The sequence below is a fragment of the Eutrigla gurnardus genome (assembly GCF_963514095.1).
Source record: "Eutrigla gurnardus genome assembly, chromosome: 3".
In the NCBI taxonomy this organism is placed as follows: Eukaryota; Metazoa; Chordata; class Actinopteri; order Perciformes; family Triglidae; genus Eutrigla; species Eutrigla gurnardus.
The window spans coordinates 25,227,354-25,247,023 of record NC_139917.1 but is presented as its reverse complement, the minus strand read 5'-3'; the positions used below and the strand labels follow the sequence as shown (position 1 = coordinate 25,247,023).

General features: G+C 41.3%; 1 protein-coding gene across 1 annotated transcript; it reads left to right on the top strand.

Annotated features, from left to right (window-relative positions):
* Positions 1–424: 424 nt before the first annotated feature.
* On the top strand, positions 425–18,849 carry LOC311010954 (aminoacyl tRNA synthase complex-interacting multifunctional protein 1-like). Its single transcript, XM_084005610.1, has 4 exons — positions 425–838; positions 2,123–2,331; positions 17,274–17,442; positions 17,767–18,849. The coding sequence occupies exons 1-4, from the start codon at positions 466–468 to the stop codon at positions 17,931–17,933; spliced, it is 918 nt and encodes a 305-aa protein (XP_083861736.1). The 5' UTR covers positions 425–465; the 3' UTR covers positions 17,934–18,849.
* The last annotated feature ends 821 nt before the right edge of the window (positions 18,850–19,670 follow it).

The window sequence follows — 19,670 nt, the reverse complement described above, 5'->3', positions numbered from 1 at the left end:
TGCATGTGGGGAGAGGGTATGTTAATCCTGATGAATAACTGATGCTTTAGTGTGTGTATGTATATATATATATATATATATATATATATATATATATATATATATATATATATATATATATATATATAGGGAATTTACTATTCATCTCAGGCTGTTCATAATCTGTTTTTAAATTATGTTTTCGTTCATTGTGAACGTTTTCTGAATGTACTTCTTTACACTAAGACAGAAAAAATTCAAATCAATTCACTTTTATTTAAAGTGTAATATCACAAGAGAAGTAGTGTATATTATGATGTATATACATTATGTGGCCCATGAACTATGATCATTGTTATTTTGATTTGATGCGTGTTTCCTCTCCTGTGGAGGGCAGTACTATACCCAGCAGCATTCAAAGTGCCAAAACACAGAAGAAGAAACGGGGACCGGGGGAGGAGGACGGTTCCGTCTCCAGACGGTAGAATGGGCCGCAGCGAGGAGCTCAGTGACTTCCAGCGGGGGACCGTCGTCGGCTGTCACATGTGCAAAAAGTCGGTCCGGGAGATCTCCGCCCTGCTGACGCTGCCGCGCTCCACCGTCAGCGCCGTCATCCTCAAGTGGAAACGCGGGGGAATCACGACGGCTCTGCCCCGCAGCGGCCGGCCGCACAAGCTCAAGGAGGAGGACCGCCAAGTGCTGGAGAAAGTCGCGCTGCTGAACCGCTCGCCCTCCGTGGAGGCTCTCACCGCCGAGTTCCAGACCGCCTCCGGGGCCAAAGTGAGCCCCAGGACGGTGCGCCGGGAGCTGCGTGAGATGGGATTCCGCGGCCGGGTGTCCACGTACAGCAAGCCTAAAAGTGAGTGACGTTCAACAGTCACACACACACATGTACTGTCTGTCCACCTACCTGTGGTGACATTGCAATGGGCGTTCACGTTCTCTCCCTGCAGCTGCTCATATAGAAGGTTTTCTGGGTCAATTGATGAATGAAGCAGAAATTCTGCAGTTATTTATTTTAGGAAAAATGCAACAAAAGTTTTTCTAGCTTTTATGTGCTTCTCAAATGTGCAGTATTTGTTTTTTCCTTTGGTTTATATGATCCACAGAACATATTTGAGTTTTGGGCTGTTGACAGGCTGTTTATGTTGGTGAGAAATTGTGTTCTCCATTTGTCAACAGATGCAGCTTTATGTAAAACTTATATTTGTCTTTGTTGATATTGTATGTAAGTGGTGCTAATTCCTTAATAATCTGCAGTTGATGAAATTACCTAAAACCCACACAACACAGTGAATTTGGGGAATTTGCTTTGTTTGGTATTTGTGAAAATAGTTGGTGTTTGTGTTGGTGTCAATTCTGCTTTTCTGTCATTTTGTCTTCCCCCCCTTTACCTCAACCTGGACCCAGTCTGAACCCTAATCCCCAATCAGTGGTCTCCCCTTGATACAGGTCCTAAACCGAGCCACAAAGACAAGGTGTGGGAACACTATTCCAAGGAGGATCAGACTTTGACACCTGCATCGGCTGGCTTCTCTGTTTGTGTTTCATGTGGGTGGAAACGATGCATTTAAATAAAAACTGTACAAGACTGTATATCCACACAGAAATACTGAGACCTGTTATTCGGGTACATGGGAGCAATTCCAACAATGTAGTCACACCAGCAGCTGATAGTCTGGAGTGGAATCTACACTGTGGGAGAAAAGAGAGGGACACTCCTAACTTTCCATTGTGTGTGTGTGTGTGTGTATGTATATATATATATATATATATATATATATATATATATATATGGAGTGTATGTATACATACACTCCAGAAAACTTGGTCACACTCCAAAACCGTGGACATCAACGTCTGCTCTCCTTAAAGGCTTTCCACAGGATTTTCTCCCTTTCAGCCACGAGAGCATTAGTGAGGTCAAGCATCCACTTTGGGCGATAAGGTCTTGCTCCCCGTCTCCATCCCGGCTCATCCCAAAGGTGTTTGCCAGGTCGGGGCTCTGCGGCACCGTCACATTCTTCCCACAACAAACCAGCAAAATATCAGATTTGTGGAATTTGCCGTTGTCGTTGGGGTTGAAACAGTTGAGTTTGCGTGCGTGGTTATAATGGAGCCACTTGTCTGTATTTGATGCCAGGAGGAGAGAAAGGCGAGAAGCAGCAGGCGGCTCCGAGCCAAGACGAAGCCAAGGTGGACGCGTCTCGTCTGGACCTGCGTGTCGGGCGTATAATCACGACTCGGCAGCTTCCCGAGAATGACGGTCTGTACGTGGAGCAGGTGGACGTCGGCGAGGCTTCCCCCAGGACAGTTGTCAGTGAGCTAGCTAAGCACATACCTCTAGACCAGGTACACACAGTCGTGATATTCGGCTGTGAAATTGAGTGTCATGCTTATCTCTTGTTTAATTGTTTTGTCTGTGCATTTTTGTTATAACATAACCAGCCAGGGTGGCATGACTTTATAATGACAAAAAAAGCAACTCATATTTAAGAAGCACACTGTAAAAAAAACAAAACTGTAATAAAACGGTCAAAGCACTGGCAGCAAAGTTTCCAAACAGATACTGTAAAATTACAGTAAATAACTGGATCACAGAACTACATACAATAACTGTAAATATACACAGTAGATTTTACAGTCAAATTTAATTAAAATATAGTATATTATAGTTGATACCTGCCCATTATACTGTAAAATAACACATATTGTGTAAAAAAAACCCCCATTAAAATCAGATAACTTTCAGATTAATCTCTGTAATTTCACGGTATACATTATTTATTTTAGGAAACAGCCAAGTCCATCTACAGTAATTTTATGTTAAATACTATTTTTTCCCATGTACAATAACAGAGTTATAACGTATAAAAACAAACCAGGTGTGTAAAACTAAAGATAAATGTCTGCAAATTTACAGTATTAATCTGTCATTTTAGAGAATTAGCATATTTAAAAACAACCATAAGACAGTGGTAAAACAAGCTAAATACATTACAAATACATCCAAAATAGCTACATTTAAGGCCAGTCCCTGTAAATTAAGGGTATTTAGTATTTTTTTATGGAATGGCCTCGTCTATCTAGAGTAATTTCTTGTTTAAAGATTGTTCTTTTTATGTACAATGACATGAAATAATGTATAAAAATGCCATAAATGCATTAAACCAACGATAAATGTCTGCCCATTTACAGTATTAATCTTTCATTTTAAAGAATTACGAGATTTAAAAATGTTCATTGGACAGTGGGAAAACAAGCAGATTACATTAAAAATACATAAAAAAAATAGCTACATTTAAGGCCAATCCCTGTAAATTAAGGGTATTTAGTAGTCATTTCATGAAACCGTCTTGTCTATCTACCCTGATTTGCTGCATTATTGTGGTTTCCCCAAGTACAAAAAACAATGATACAATGTATAAACAAAATATGTACCTTTAATAAAATAGGAATTTCTGCAAATTTACAGTGTTATTTTAATGAATTGGACAATGGAAAATATACACTGTACATCAAAATACATTAATAGGTATATTTAAAGATAATATCTGTACATTTAGGGTATTAAACAATCATTTTAGTAAACTGAACAAATATTGTTAAAAAGTTTCATTTGACAGAAAAACAAGAATAGTAAGTCATTACACATTAAAACAGCTAAGGCAATCTCTATAAATGTAAGGTATTCAGCAGTTACTTTATATAATTGTTCAATATAGTGTTTTACTTCAAAATATTGTTTTTATATGAAAAAAATGAAAAGAAATAGGAATATTTCAGTATTTTGTACCAAGTAACACTGGAAAAGCCCCCCTCCTATTCTACTGCATGGGCATAAGCAACAATCTATGATCAACTTTTTCAAACTCTTGCAGTATAATCATACTGTAATCATCAGTATGTTATATTGAAAAACAAAGCTGTGCAGAACAAAGAAAAATTGCAAATCTATGACTTATTTTATTTTTGAATACCATGGAGTTCAAATAGTTACATGATATGGAATATATATTTCTGGCGGTGGATAGATGGACCATAGTTATTAACAGAAAAGCATTGCAGATTTTGCTCTTTTCACAGGCCATGTTTACAATAAGTAAACACTACACCAGTTTTATCCTTTAAAATGATATTCATAACTTTAATGTTGTACTGTCCATACTGCAAGTCCAAAATATGTCATATATGGACCTGGTTTCATCCAGAAGTCATCAAAAGGGATGTGCAGGGGTAATACAACTCTGATACGAGGTGTCCTGAGAGGATAGGCAATGGGGTATATTTTATCCCCAACATCCCATCTCCTAAAATACATCTAAACAGAGCTAAATGTCTCTGGTGGATTAAGCTGTGTGGTTGACCAGTCAACTCAACGTAAAGAAGATAAACAAGGATGTCAACATTTGTTATAAGATAAGTCCACATTTTTCACCGCAGTCAGAAAGCAACGTATCCCTGTGGGATGGCGATTAAAATTTGCATTTACAGACAAATTTACATAGGTTTTAGTAACATATACTAGCAGAATCTACTTGCCTGTTACGTGCAATAAGAGTAATTTTGAGGCCTTTTTCTCAATGCAATGAATGTTGGACTCTGTTCCTCAATTGTGAAGCACAGGAGCAGCTTATGAAGACGATCAGCAATATTTGGACTTAGGTCATGGCTATTAAACTTTGTAACTATTTCATGCAAATGAAACAAATGTAAAAATAATTTTAGAATACATTACATTTGGGCAATACATACTGTGCGTCAGATCATTTCAAACTGCCTGTTCACTTGCTTGGCTGCTGGGGCCTCCTTAAATACCTCCGATTGTCCATCTAGGGAGAAAACAGGGATTTGTTTAGACAATCCATGTAAACCTTTTGGCATTTTACAAACAAACATTCATGAGAACTGAAATTATCGTTTCTAATTTGAGTTGATGAACTCAAATTAGATGATTAAATGAACTTTGAAGGGGGGACTTAATATCGCATGTCCTGCAATGTAACTATCGCGCATGCACACATCACGATGTTCAAACGATATATCGTGCAGCCCTAGGTGACCTTCTGGAAGTTCAGAGCAGACTCTGGGTGTTGTTACTGCAGAAGTTCTGATTCTGCACCCGGCTCTCTCCTCCATAGCAGAGCTCAGCAGCTGTCTGCCGGCAAGCAGCACCTCTGTGACTCCGCTCAGTCTGGTCCTTATTGTGACATCGCTCGTAGTCTATCTGGACATTTTTTCGCGCTCCATCTGTTAGAGTCTGCTCACTCACTATGTCCAGTCCTATTTTAAAGGAGTCACCCGGAAATCACATTTTTCCTTGTTAATACATGTATATTGCAGTTGGACCTCAGTTGAAACTTGCCTGGCCTCTCCACCACCATCACCCACATACACACACACATACACAAAATAATATAATAATAATAATAATAATAATAATAATAATAATAATAATAATAATAATAATCCGAAATAAATAACTCATTTATCCTTACCTATTTATCTGAAATAAAGTATTTGTCCTGCTGAAAGATAACATTTATTGGGTTATGTCCTGTACCAGAGGAAGCTTTGGACGGTCCACCAGGCTGTCTTTTTTGGTTTACTAGGGCTTCTTTCAGAACCTGAAACCCATTCAACACCACTATCCATGCCTGGCCCATTCGCATGCTGTACACATCTCCATATTTCCCTGCTAACTGTGAGACAGTTTTGGTAAAAAGAGGAAGAGCATGATGCGTCATATAACAGAGACATTAGTTAACCTGCTGCATTTTTAAATATATTTGGTATATCTACCTGTGTCATAATTTCATGGCTCCTGCTGTAATCCAATGTGAATATGTTTCCCACAATGGGAAATGCCTGGGGTCCTGGAGGGAAGCTGTCGGGTTGCCGGTTCTTAATATAATCTGCAGTGAGGATGAAAACTGCAGTGAAGAGTAACAGGCTTGTGATATCCAAGTTAAAATAGGATGCAAGTCCTGAAAAGCTCAAATCCATTCTGCAATCAAGGACTCAAGCCTGCTGGAATGAAGCCTATATTTTCCTTGCTTCTTCTTTCACACAAAGTTTGTTTTGTGTTGCCAGGAGCCAATCATATAATTTACCTCATGGTTCTTGGAAGCACAGCAAAGGTCTACTGGTTCCAATGGACTCTGCCCTTTTTATATATGGAAAACAGACATCAAACATGTTTTTAAGTCCTTATCGAAGACACACCTTTTTCCCTGCAGCAAGACACCCTTTACTGTATTTCTGTGTTCATTCTTATCTTATTGTATTATGTTTATTATGTAATTAATTGTCATGTATAGCACTTTGGTTAACATGCTTTATAAATAAGGTTTGAGTTGAGTTGAGTTAATCCCTTATAGTTTTCTATAATCCTTTGTCTTCAGTGATTAAAAAGAAGTTAGAATTTAAATTGTACTAGATTTAGCTAAGCAACAGACAAAGATCATCTGGAAATAATTTTCACATTTTTGCTTATGTAGCCCTGTACAAAAATCATATGTTACGGAACATAAAAATTAATTAACAGTATATTAACGTTCTTTGTAAAAAAAAAAAAGTTCATAAATAAATAGAGTTCATAATAGTTAAAATTGGTTAAAATATGTGCTGGTTAGAAGCATAAATATCATATTTACAGTGTAATAAATAAGACTATTTACAGTTGAAATATCATTTCATATTAGGGCTGCACAAAAAATCGTTAAAAAATCGCGATCTCGATTCACACATACAAGTGATCTCATTTCTACACACAGCGATTCTGAAGCATTTTATATCTCGAGCTGCATCACAAATGCTCCTATTTCCTTCCGGATTTTTTGAAGCGCCCCCAAACGCAGCACTGCCGCTGCCTCCTTCCTCAACCTATGGTAAAGCGTCTTTACAACACGTGATTCAGTGGAGGAAGCCGCCTGCAGTTGAGTGTTTGGAAAGATGGTGCGTGTCCACAGGCAGCGGTGTTTCCCCGCGTCCCATTCATTGCGCCGGGCTCGACTCGCCACCTTGGGAACGCTCGCGAGCGCTCGCGAAAATCTTCTAAACTGAATGTTGTCGATCTAAAATAAAGAAAGATTCAGCAACTGCATAGCTAATTTCTCGCTTAAAATGTTTTCAGAAACACCTTTCGGTGAACTATTTTCGTAAAATAAGAGAAAGTTTCCAAACGAGCCGCCATGTTGGTCTGCGTGAACTCCGGAGCAGACAGGACTGCAGTGAAAGCGATCGTCCAATCAGGTGCAGCCATGAAGTGTGCGCGTGATTGTATGAAGGAGAGCGCCTGTCAATCATCCTAGATCGACAACATTCAGTTTAGAAGATTTTCGCGAGCGTTCGCGAGCGTTCCCGAGGCGGCGAGTCGAGCCCGGCGCCTTGATTAGCATAAAGTAGATTCGACTTCAACTTTATGCAAATGAGGAGCGGCCAACTCGCGCGCCGTCTCTCGACATTCGCAGCGACGCTACCAGAATGCATTGCACGGCTTTTCAAATAGACAATGAATGGGACGCGGTCAAACACCGCTGCCTGGAAACACCGCTGCGGGGTGTTTTTTGTTTTGTTAAAGTTCATCAGTGCAATAAACATTTTGTGAAAAAAAATCGTGCAAGAGAATCGTGATCTCAATTCTAAGCAAAAAAATCGTGATTCACATTTTTTCCAGAATCGTGCAGCCCTATTTCATATAAAGGTTTTAAGATAATTTAGTCTATAAACTATCTGTGATCTGAGAGAAAAGGAGAGAGGAGGAAGCCGTGTTTAACCTAACTTGTAACAGTTCAAATAGTCAGGTGCATGACTTGACCCCGAAAAAATTCTAACAAAAGGTTTGTCAGTGGATTATAGTAGTATCAGATATACTTATAAACATACTACAAGTTAACCAAAGTGTGATACTCAGAAAGGCCCCACCAGTCAAAATGGCCACCGCCAGGTCCTTAAAATGACCATTACTCCTTTGTATTCCTCCTAGACCAGGAATACTGGTATCTGATGCATGTTTTAGCCATTTATATTCTAATGTTTACAAGCATATTTATGTGAAAAATAAGTACAATTTCCCTGAAGTAATTGCATATTTCGTCTTTCTCATATCGTTTTGCCTTGTATTGGTGGTTTCTGTGGTTCATAACCATTCTTTTGATTCCAACAAAGAATGAATTAATTAGAACTGTGGTACTGTAAAAGTAGTCAAAACAGGGCTGCCACGTGAAGGCTCAGTACCGCTAACTCCTTTCATTTGTTTGTTTTCCATCCATCCATCCATCGTCTACCGCTTATCCTGTATTCAAGGTCGCGGCGGGGCTGGAGCCGATCCCAGCTGTCATTGGGCGAAGGCAGGGTACACCCTGGACAGGACGCCAGTCTATCACAGGGCCGACGTGTAGAGACAGACAACCATTCACACTCACATTCACACCTACGGGCAATTTAGAGTCACCAATTAACCTATCCCCATCCTGCATGTCTTTGGACTGTGGGAGGAAGCCGGAGAACCCGGAGAGAACCCACGCTGATAATAATGTACAGGTGGAGGCATCTCTGGGAGGCTGCAGCGCTAATCACTGAGGCACTGTGCTGCCCTGAATGAGAGGAAGGGTGGGGCAGGAGTGGAAGGAAGGAGTGGTGAGGTAGATGGATGAAGGGTGTTTTTTTAAATATAAACATAATATATATGTATATATTGTGGGCGAAACCTGAGCACCAGGAGAAAACCCTTTTACGTTGGAGTTGAGGAAGGACAGAGTGGAGGGAGATGCAGGTGAGGTAGATTGATGAAGGGTGTTTTTTTAATATATATACATAATAGATATGTATATATTGTGGGCGAAACGTGAGCACCAGGAGAAAACCCTTCTACGTTGGAGTTGAGGAAGGACAGAGGTGAGGTAGATTGATGAAGGGTGTTTTTTATATATATACATAATATATATGTATATATTGTGGGCGAAACCTGAGCACCAGGAGAAAACCCTTTTACGTTGGAGTTGAGGAAGGACAGAGTGGAGGGAGATGCAGGTGAGGTAGATGGATGAAGGGTGTTTTTTTTATATATACATAATATATATTGTGGGCGAAACCTGAGCACCAGGAGAAAACCCTTTTACGTTGAAGTTGAGGAAGGACAGAGTGGAGGGAGATGCAGGTGAGGTAGATGGATGAAGGGTGTTTTTTTTATATATACATAATAGATATGTATATATTGTGGGCGAAAAGTGAGCACCAGGAGAAAACCCATCTACGTTGGAGTTGAGGAAGGACAGAGGTGAGGTAGATGGATGAAGGGTGTTTTTTTATATATACATATTATATATGCATATATTTTGGGAGAAACCTTAGCACCAGGAGAAAACCTCTTTCAAAGGGGGAGCTAGTGTCCAACCTAAGCTGAACAATTAGCAGCCTCCTCAACCCTTTCGTGGCTGTCACGCCTGTTTTGTTCGGTGCATGAAGAAACTCAAGAAACCATTTTTCTTTGGCTTCTCCTCGCGTTCTTTCTCCTCTTCTCCCACTTGGCTTCCTTCTTCTCCTTCACATGCATCTTGTCCTTCATCTTCTGCACCTCTGCCTGCTCGTCCTGGCTCTTTGTCCCGGAGAAGAAGCTTCATATTCACACGGAGCTTCTCCAGGACCCTGTTGTCCTCTTGGACCTCTCAGACTCTCACAGGTCTGTTCTTCATTGGCCAGGGCCTTTGTGAGCTTGTCCTCCAGTTCCTTTTTTTCATCCTCCATCTGTTGGAATTTTGTCTTCAGCAAGTGGATGCTTGTCTGCCAGCTCTGCTGGGACTCAACCAGGTCATTTTGTAACTTGTCCTCCAGGTCCTTTTTCTGATCCTCCAGCTGTTGGACTTTTGTCTCCAGCAGGTGGATTCTGGTCTCCGAGATCTGCTGGGACACGACCAGGTCCTTTTGGAACTTGTCCTCCAGTTCCTTTTTCTCGTCCTCCATCTGTTGGAGTTTTGTCTCCAGCAGGTGGATGCTTGTCTGTGAGCTCTGCTGGGACACGGACAGGTCATTTTGGAACTTGTCCTGGGTCTGAAAATGTTTCCTCAGTTCGTCGACATCCGTCCCCTGCTTCTGCATGGTTTCGTAGTTCTTGTCTGTCTTCTCCTCCTGGGTCTGAAAAAGTTTCCTCAGTTGGTCGACATTCGTCCCCTGCTCTTGCATGGTTTCATAGTTCTTGTCTGTCTTCTCCTCCTGGGTCTGAAAAAGTTTCCTCAGTTGGTCGACATCCGTCCCCTGCTTCTGCATGGTTTCGTAGTTCTTGTCTGTCTTCTCCTCCTGGGTCTGAAAAAGTTTCCTCAGTTGGTCGACATCCGTCCCCTGCTTCTGCATGGTTTCGTAGTTCTTGTCTGTCTTCTCCTCCTGGGTCTGAAAAAGTTTCCTCAGTTGGTCGACATCCGTCCCCTGCTTCTGCATGGTTTCGTAGTTCTTGTCTGTCTTCTCCTCCTGGGTCTGAAAAAGTTTCCTCAGTTGGTCGACATTCGCCCCCTGCGTCTGCATGGTTTCGTAGTTCTTGTCTGTCTTCTCCTCCTGGGTCTGAAAATGTTTCCTCAGCTGGTCGACATTCGCCCCCTGCTTCTGCATGGTTTCGTAGTTCTTGTCTGTCTTCTCCTCCTGGGTCTGAAAATGTTTCCTCAGCTGGTCGACATTCGCCCCCTGCTTCTGCATGGTTTCGTAGTTCTTGTCTGTCTTCTCCTCCTGGGTCTGAAAATGTTTCCTCAGCTGGTCGACATTCGCCCCCTGCTTCTGCATGGTTTCGTAGTTCTTGTCTGTCTTCTCCTCCTGGGTCTGAAAATGTTTCCTCAGCTGGTCGACATTCGCCCCCTGCTTCTGCATGGTTTCGTAGTTCTTGTCTGTCTTCTCCTCCTGGGTATGAAGATGTTTCTCTGGCTGGTCGAGCTTCGACTCCTGCTTCTGCATGGTTTGGGCGCTCTCCTCCTGGGTCTGAAAATGTTTCCTCAGGCTGTCGACATCCGCGCCCTGCTCCTGCATGGTTTGGGTGCTCTTTTCTATCTTCTCCTCCTGGGTCTGAAAAAGTTTCCTCAGGCTGTCGACATTCGCCCCCTGCTCCTGCATGGTTTGGGTGCTCTTGTCTGTCTTCTCCTCCTGGGTCTGAAAATGTTTCCTCAGCTGGTCGACCTTCACTGTTCGACCTTGGAGTCCTCCTTCTGTATGGTTTTGTAGTAGGTAGATCGTTTCTGTGATAGATCCCATCTCTAGATTAGACTTTCCTGCAACACCTCGAATAAAGTTTGTGTTTGTCCAGTACCTGCCCTATATTTATAGACTCTGCAGTGCTTTGAACATATGACATCAAAGCAGTGACTTTGATGTCTCTGTGATGTCATCAGAATGGAATGGAATCACAGAAGGAAAAAAAACAGTCATGTCATCAGAATGAAATGGAATCAATGCAATAGAATGCTCTCCCTAAACATCAAAGACACCACAGACTGTGGATTCTTTTTTGTGCACTGTAGCACTTTGAGGTCATTGAGTTGATTGCATTATAAATAAATAATAATAATAATGTTTATTATTATTACTATTATTATTATTATTATTATTATTATTATTATTATTATTATGATTATTATTATTGTTATTATTATTATTAGGGCCACGGGGCAATCGCACCGAGCACTGGCCCCTACAGCTATAAGCTGAAGGGACCAGTGCTCGGGGCGAAGCCCCGAGCACTACTGCTATTCATAGGATTTTTTCCTACTTATTATTATTTTGCCTTTTCCGGACGAATTTCGAGTGCCTAAAACTTCTACAGCGATAAGAGTTGTAGGACAAGTGATATATCAAAGCGTGTGGTTCGATCGGGATCGGCGTGCTATTGCTTTTCTTAGCCGAACACGAATTTTTCGCGACGTAAGTCGCGAAAAACCAACGAAATTTTTCCCATTGAAATGAATGGGATGAGCGGAAAAAAAAAAGCAGAAAATGTCGTTTTTCAAACACCTGCTACTCAGGCATACTTTCACCTAGAAACTCCATTTAAACTTTAAAACGTAGACACAAGTCTTGTGTCCTGGTGTGTCAATCCACGTTTCAATAGGTCATATAGTTTTTGACCAATCACTGTTCAATGACCATGAACGTTTTGGGAGAAATCATGAGTTTATAATGGGTGTGTATTGCGCGGAACCTTCTGGGCTAGAGTGGATGACATCATCGCTTAGAGTGTGAGGGCTTCTCAGACTTTTTTCCTTTCCAAACTCCTCCCGGCCACAATCTTCACTCTACAGACGTGATATTTTCCAATTTTGTAGAGAAACTTGTCCTGTCTCTCACAATGTGCTCAAAATCTCTGTGAGATTTACACAATTTGAACTAGCAACCTCTAAGCGCGGCCAAGTCAGGTTTTCTCGTCATCCGCTCCAATGTTAATTTAGAAGCAGATTTTCAAAGAAACCTGATCTGAACAGCATTTCTAACTCGCCCTAGCGTCCACATTTCTGACACTAGGAAAAAATAAAAGTCATCAGTGTCTTCAGCCGAGTCTTGTGGCGCTAACGGTGCGAAAATTTTGGCGATAGGAGTTTCGGTGTGAGCGTGGCATGCTTTTGTTCGGACCCATGCGCAGAGGGGGAATTGAGCGATAGAGAGAAGCGGAGAGACGCTCCAAAGCAGTCATACACACGCAGCAAGGGCCGTTGCCATGGTGACAGCACTGTGTGGCACTGATCTTCATAACTGACAGCAGGTGTGCTCTGATTGGAGGACAGGAATGTACTAAAACTACATTAGTAGTGGGATATGTAGTTTTTTTAGTCAAACCTCTTCAGCTCAGCCATACTTTCACCTAGAAACTCCATTTAAACTTTAAAATGGAGTACTCGGTAGTACTTGAGTGACAGCTGAGTTCAGTGACCTGTACCTAGTAGTTCTCAGTACTTGAGTCTCAGTACTACTCGCTAGTACTCGCTAGTACTCGGTAGTACTCTGTAGTACTTGAGTGGCAGCTGAGTTCAGTGACATGTACTGGGAAAAAGTTGAGTGCGAAGCACTCAACTGTTTGCAAGTACATAGTACCTACTAGTTCTCAGTACTTGAGTCTCAGTAGTACTCGGTGGTACTTGGTAGTACTCGGTAGTACTTGAGTGACAGCTGAGTTCAGTGACATGTACTGGGAAACAGTTGAGTGCGAAGCACTCAACTGTTTGACAACTCATTGTACCTAGTAGTTCTCAGTACTTGAGACTCAGTAGTACTCGGTAGTACTTGGTAGTACTCGGTAGTACTCGCTAGTACTCGGTAGTACTTGAGTGACAGCTGAGTTCAGGGCATATTTTCACCTAGAAACTCCATTTAAACTTTAAAATGGAGACACGAGTGGTGTGCTCTGATTGGTGGACAGGAATGTACTAAAAACTACATTTAGTAATGGGAAATGTAGTTTTTTTAGTCAAACGTCTTCTGCTCGTCCATACTTTCACCTAGAAACTCCGTTTAAACTTTAAAATGGAGACACGAGTGGTGTGCTCTGATTGGTGGACAGTAATGTACTAAAAACTACATTTAGTAATGGGAAATGTAGTTTTTACAGTCAAACTTCTTCTGCTCGGGCATACTTTCACCTAGAAACTCCATTTAAACTTTAAAATGGAGACACAAGCTGAGTGCTTTGATTGGTGGACAGGAATGTACTAAAAACTACATTTAGTAATGGGAAATGTAGTTTTTTTAGTCAAATGTCTTCTGCTCAGTCATACTTTCACCTAGAAACCCCATTTAAACTTTAAAATGGAGACACGAGTGGTGTGCTCTGATTGGTGGACAGGAATGTACTAAGAACTACATTTAGTAGTGGGATATGTAGTTTTTTTAGTCAAACGTCTCCTTCTCGTCCATACTTTCACCTAGAAACTCCATTTAAACTTTAAAATGGAGACACGAGTGGTGTGCTCTGATTGGTGGACAGGAATGTACTAAGGACTACATTTAGTACTGGGAAATGTAGTTTTTTTAGTCAAACGTCTTCTTCTCGTACATACTTTCACCCAGAAACTCCATTTAAACTTTAAAATGGAGACACGAGTGGTGTGCTCTGATTGGTGGACAGGAATGTACTAAGAACTACATTTAGTAGTGGGATATGTAGTTTTTTTAGTCAAACGTCTCCTTCTCGTCCATACATAAAACAACTCCGTCTCGTTTGAAATCTCGAAGAATCTCATCGTAATGTACAATCCGGCAGTAGCCCCCGTGGCCCTTTCAAAATTTCCCGGCGGGGGAATTTTCTAGTTATTATTATTATCAATGAATGTTTGTTTGTTTGTGTGACTCCAGCCTCATTGATATAAATGTGTTGGACAAAATATATAACAAATATTTAAATATTAGGGACCACAATGGAAATAAGCCTCAGGGCTTTACTGTGTCATCCCTGACTATTGTTATTTATATAATGTATGGCACAGGTTGCTGTTTCATATATTTATATCAAGAATGGAATAAAATCAATCACTCAATTCAAAAACATAAAGAAAGTCCAGTTTCCTATGATATAGCTTTCAAGATCATAGTATCATCATCTTCAATTTTTAAATCATGTGGCGCGCAGGGGGAAGAGTGGTTAGAGTGCATGCCATGTACCCATGTGAGCATACGCAGCCGACGCAGGTTCGAGTCCCAGCCGGAGGTCCTTTGCTGCATGTCACACCCCCCTCTCTCTCCTGTCTTTCCTATCTGTCCACTGCTAATAAAAAAGGTGTCTATGCCTGACAATATCTTAAAAAAAACATTAAATCATGTTGGATACATATTGAAGGAGACATTGGGGGTCATTCGGCTGTAAGAACTTTCTGTGGTGTGCAATGTAGTGAGCGGCTTCGGCTGCAGGGCAACAATCAATCCACTCTCTCCTCTCACACTTTCTTTTCACTTTATTTATATCCCACTCTCCACCCAACCTCCACCTGCTGCTACCTTTTATTAATGTCTCCATCCTTGTTCTCTCTCCCCCATTTGTTGGTATGCTTGAGACATTTATCTTACTGTAAAAGATGATGAATGGTGGATTTGAGTGTTTCTGTTTGCTGTTTTAATTACAGCGGAAGCACGATTCATACTACAAATCAGCTGTGAATTTTAGTCACAGTTTCTGCTGAGGTGATAATTTGAGTAGCGTGTTCATAAATCTGGATACAAGATAAAGGTTGTCGTTGTACTGTAACAATACTGCAAACCTCTATTGTGTTTCACACTTTCCTTTCATCATCTTCAGTTTTGCTATTTATTTCTTATTCCACTCCGATGTCATTTACCTTGTCTTACACATGCTTTCTCTTTGGCTTCTTCTTCCTTTCTTTTACCAGTATCTGTATTCAGGAGGAATGCATGTTTAGACACGGAATTAGAGTATCACATATTTCACATAAACTCAAAAGCATCCTCCTGTCTTAAAACTACTGGCTGGACTGAGGCTCGGTTGGTGGTAACATTATTGAATCCCTCAACTCTCACTCGTCTCCAAAATCAATCGTCTTGTCAAAATCTGGATAAAAATGGATCTTCAATTCATGTTGACTTCAGCTGGGACCTTAATAAATCTTTGACAAACCCCAATTCACCAGAGCCTGTCAGAATAATTTAATAGTAAAACGATCCGCCTCAGATTTCCAGCCCCCTTCTTTCAGCATCTCTACATGTAAGCAAGATTGTAAGCAACATCAGCAATGTTTCAACATGTGATCCAAAGTATGTACACTGTTTCCTCTTAAGTCATGCACCGCAGCTAAAATTACACTAAATTCTTAATATTCTCTGCTCTCTTGAGTAGTTCCTCCACACACACACACACACACACACACACACACACACACACACACAAAAGAGATCCTCATTGTTCTCTGTTCTCTGTGAAGTTTACAGAAAATTATGTAATGTAGTCCAGTGTGGAAAGGGCAGGGAAATGTCTTTCAGTTTTTATTTAATTGTCTCAAGTGTGTGTGTGTGTGTGTGTGTGTGTGTGTGTGTGTGTGTGTGCGTGTCTTTGTATTGTGTTGCATTGTTGGAACTCAAGGTTTCCATCTTGTGGCACACATTTTGTGTTATTTTGGCACCACCTAGTGGTGGTTTGTCATAAGAAGCTGATCATAAGTGTTTTCTTAGTGGTCGGTTCAGATCGAATAGAAGCAAATCAGGAGGAGACTGTACCGTGGATTGTTTTTCTTCTTGCGATCAGATCTCAGAAGCTCTGCTCCTTTTTTCCTTTGCGTTTGTGCCTTGGAGAGTCTTTGCTTTAAAGGAGAAATCCGGTCATTTTTGACCCCATTTTCGTTGTCCTCAGGGTCATCCCGACTTATTAGAAGCAAAAAAAACCGACAAAAATTGACGTTGCCTAGCCCGAGATCTGTACCTGCCTGGCAGCCTTCCAGACTTGCTCCAATGCTAACCCATTGGGGCACGTTTTATCTGCTTTCCTGGGCCTCAGAAAACAATTCCAAGACTTATGCAACACAGGTTGGGTCCGTACGAGACACCACGGCGCTCGTTTAGCTCAAATAGTGTTGCAAAACGACATAAATATGTGTGTTTTTGCATGGAGTTACTCACCTCAAATCACCCTGTAGACATTAGCAGTAGATAGCCGAGCGCCTGTCGTCCCTCCCAGTCACCGCAGAAACGAAAACGTTTTCCACGTAGTTTTGATTTTGTATCCATAAAGAAACGGCCGAGCTGTGCAGTCGTCATGTCCATAATAAATCCAGGAAGCTGTTACGTCCATATGTGCGACTATGTTACAACATAGCAACGACTGCTTACAGCTAAACAGTAGCCGGGAGCCAAAACAATGCAAGTCTCGCGCAAGTTCCCGCCTGCCGTCCTCACTCTGGAGCTGTTTTCAAGCCAGTACAGTGACACATCTTGGACAGTCGCGCGAGGGTCACTTTGATCTCACTCTGTTGATGAGAGACTGCAGTCTGCACACGTGACACACGACTCCCACTCCTGCTGTCAACACAACTAGCCTACTGAGACTGCGCGAGGCATTTTGATCCAGCCGAAAGGGGTCCGATGGGCTCTGTGCAGGCAGCCTCTGGGGAATTGTCCTGCTGAAACAGTAACTTTCCCTTCCCTTAACTCAAAGTTGGAAGCAAACTACTATCTAAAATATTGCTGTGTGGTGCAGCAGTAATATTAATACTTAATTGCCTCCTCCAGACCTCAGTAACAGCCCCAAACCAAAAGTATTTGAACACATACGTTTAACCAATTGTTTCCTCACATGCAACATATTTAATCTTCTGTCCCTCTTGCAGATGCAGAACCGCTTGGCAGTCCTGTTGTGTAACCTGAAGCCAGCCAAGACGAGAGGAGTGCTGTCCCAGGCTGCGCTCCTGTGTGCCAGCTCACCAGACAAGGTGGAAATCCTTGAACCTCCAAGTGGAGCAACACCAGGGGACCGGGTCACTCTCCAGGGCTTCCCAGGTACTAGTATGGCCTAATCATTTGCATCTTAAATATCACACACTAGGTATATTATGATATAAGTTCCACAACAACAGTGGTGACACTATATAGAGGAGTGTGGATTTTAAATGTGTCCACAAAAGCCAAGACCAAACATCTCTGCTCTCTTGTGGCTGAATGGGAGCAAACATCTGCACCCTTTTCCCTTATTGTTGAGGGAACGCCTTCCCAGGAAACAGAAGGCAGCATTTTCCTCAGTCAGTCCTGGACTCATAAATCCTGCATTTTGTGGCAGTAGAGTAGAGAACAAAAGAAGTTCTTCTAATGTCTTCTTGATCGCAGGTGATCCAGACAAGGAGCTGAACCCCAAGAAGAAGGTGTGGGAGCAGCTCCAGCCGGAGCTACGCACGGACGCCCACTGTGTCGCGACCTACAAGGGAGCCGCCTTAGAAGTCGCCGGCAAGGGAGTGTGCAAAGCCCAAACCATGAGTGACTGTGAAATCAAATAAACTAGGAGAGCTGCTCAAAGTAGCTCAGTGCTCATCCCTGCAGCCAGAGAGGATCCAAGATGTTGCGTAGATGCTTCCCAAACAAGCCGAGGGCGTTGTAGAAGCGTAGTAAAGCCCTTAGTTTTGGTAGGACGCCTCCAACAATCACACAGGTGTTTAAGTGTTCACATACTTTTCTCCTGTAAGGAAGGACAGTGAAAGCGAGGAGTATGTCGCCCTCTGTTGGACTGATGCGAACATTTTATATTGAAAAACTGAAGTTCTGTATTTGGCCAAAGGAGGGCACTTCGGTCCCCGTGATGAGGTACAGTAGGCCATGTGGTGAGACATGACGTACAGTCATACCCAGCTGGTGAAATAGAATGGAAATCCTTAAAAAGAATCCCTTTTGATTTGGGGGTATTTGATAACATCTAAATGTTTTCCCATGATGCCACAGTGGACGGTCCCTTTTGAAAAAGGTGATGCTGAACAGTTTTCCTTTCTTTTGACAGTATGGTAATTAGTTGGAAGTAAGATGGGAAATCACTTCAGAATTAGTTGGTTACAGTGAATCAAATACAGTTTGTTCTTAAGCAACTGCATACGGTCAATTCTTTAAACTCCTTCAGTTTAAGTTTAAAGCTGGAAAAATATGGAAACGAGTCCTTGTGTTTTATCTCTCTCTCTATATATATATATGTGTATGTATGTATGTATATATATATATATATAATATTTTATCTCAGATCCGGATCCTTGTTCATCTTTACAGCAGTTTCCCAGGAATCCCTTGAAATTGGAAGACTGACCGTTCTGAATCGTTGACTTGGATGTGATTGCAGATATTTCTTAGTTACAGTTTCTTCAACAAAGATGTTGTATCCAGATTATTACTCTGCTTCTGCTCTTCAGGTTAGTTAAAATTTAGATTTAATATGTGTTGCTTCATGTAACATGTTTGTGTCCTCTTACACACATGATTGCTAATAATAAGCCTATCATTTGAAGGGCAAAAGAATAAACCAACGTCCTGGTTTTAAAATTAACAGCCTTCATGTTTTGTTACTGATAGTCCAAACCAATAAAATGAAACACACACACTTCTTCCCTTATTTTAAAGGAAGAAGTGAAAAGCTGCATGCAAAGATTGGGGATGTGATTCAGGAACTAAGAAGTGGAAGAGGTTTGTTTGAGATAAAGTGTTGCTGGTAAGAACAGGAGGGCTTTAAAGGAACCGTGTCAACATTTTCATATACAAAAGATGGTATTGATCACCTTTGATAGCAGAAAACCTGCATTAATTAATCCAAAACGAAGCTACATCAGTCTCACTGTGTTGATTCTTAATTGTATTTATCCTGCTGATCATAATATTCAATGCACCTTTTGTTTGGAGGACTTTCACAGTATGGGAATTCATGGACGGACCAGGGGGTTTTCATCACACTGACTAATACTGCTGTCCTGACGTTAATAGGTCACATTTGAATATTACATTACCGTGGAGTGATGATGTTAATGTCAAACAACCACAGGAAACCGTGGGAGTACAAAGGTTCACCAATTATTTCTGCAAGCATGTCATAGGGGTTATACCTCCCACCCCCACGTTTTCAGAAGGCTTTATTGGATTTTAAACAAAAACTTATGTTATATATCTAAAGGAAATAAAAAAACGAGGAGTTTGTGGATTCTAATCATAATTCTAATTGTGCATAATATCAAATTCGATTTTTTAATTTCAATTGTGGATAC

Coding starts and splice junctions, on each gene's coding strand:
- LOC311010954 (XM_084005610.1), top strand. CDS start 466: ATGGGCCGCAGCGAGGAGCTCAGTGACTTCCAGCGGGGGACCGTCGTC. Junction 2,332..17,273: donor AGCACATACCTCTAGACCAG/GTACACACAGTC, acceptor TCCCTCTTGCAG/ATGCAGAACCGCTTGGCAGT. Junction 17,443..17,766: donor CACTCTCCAGGGCTTCCCAG/GTACTAGTATGG, acceptor TCTTGATCGCAG/GTGATCCAGACAAGGAGCTG.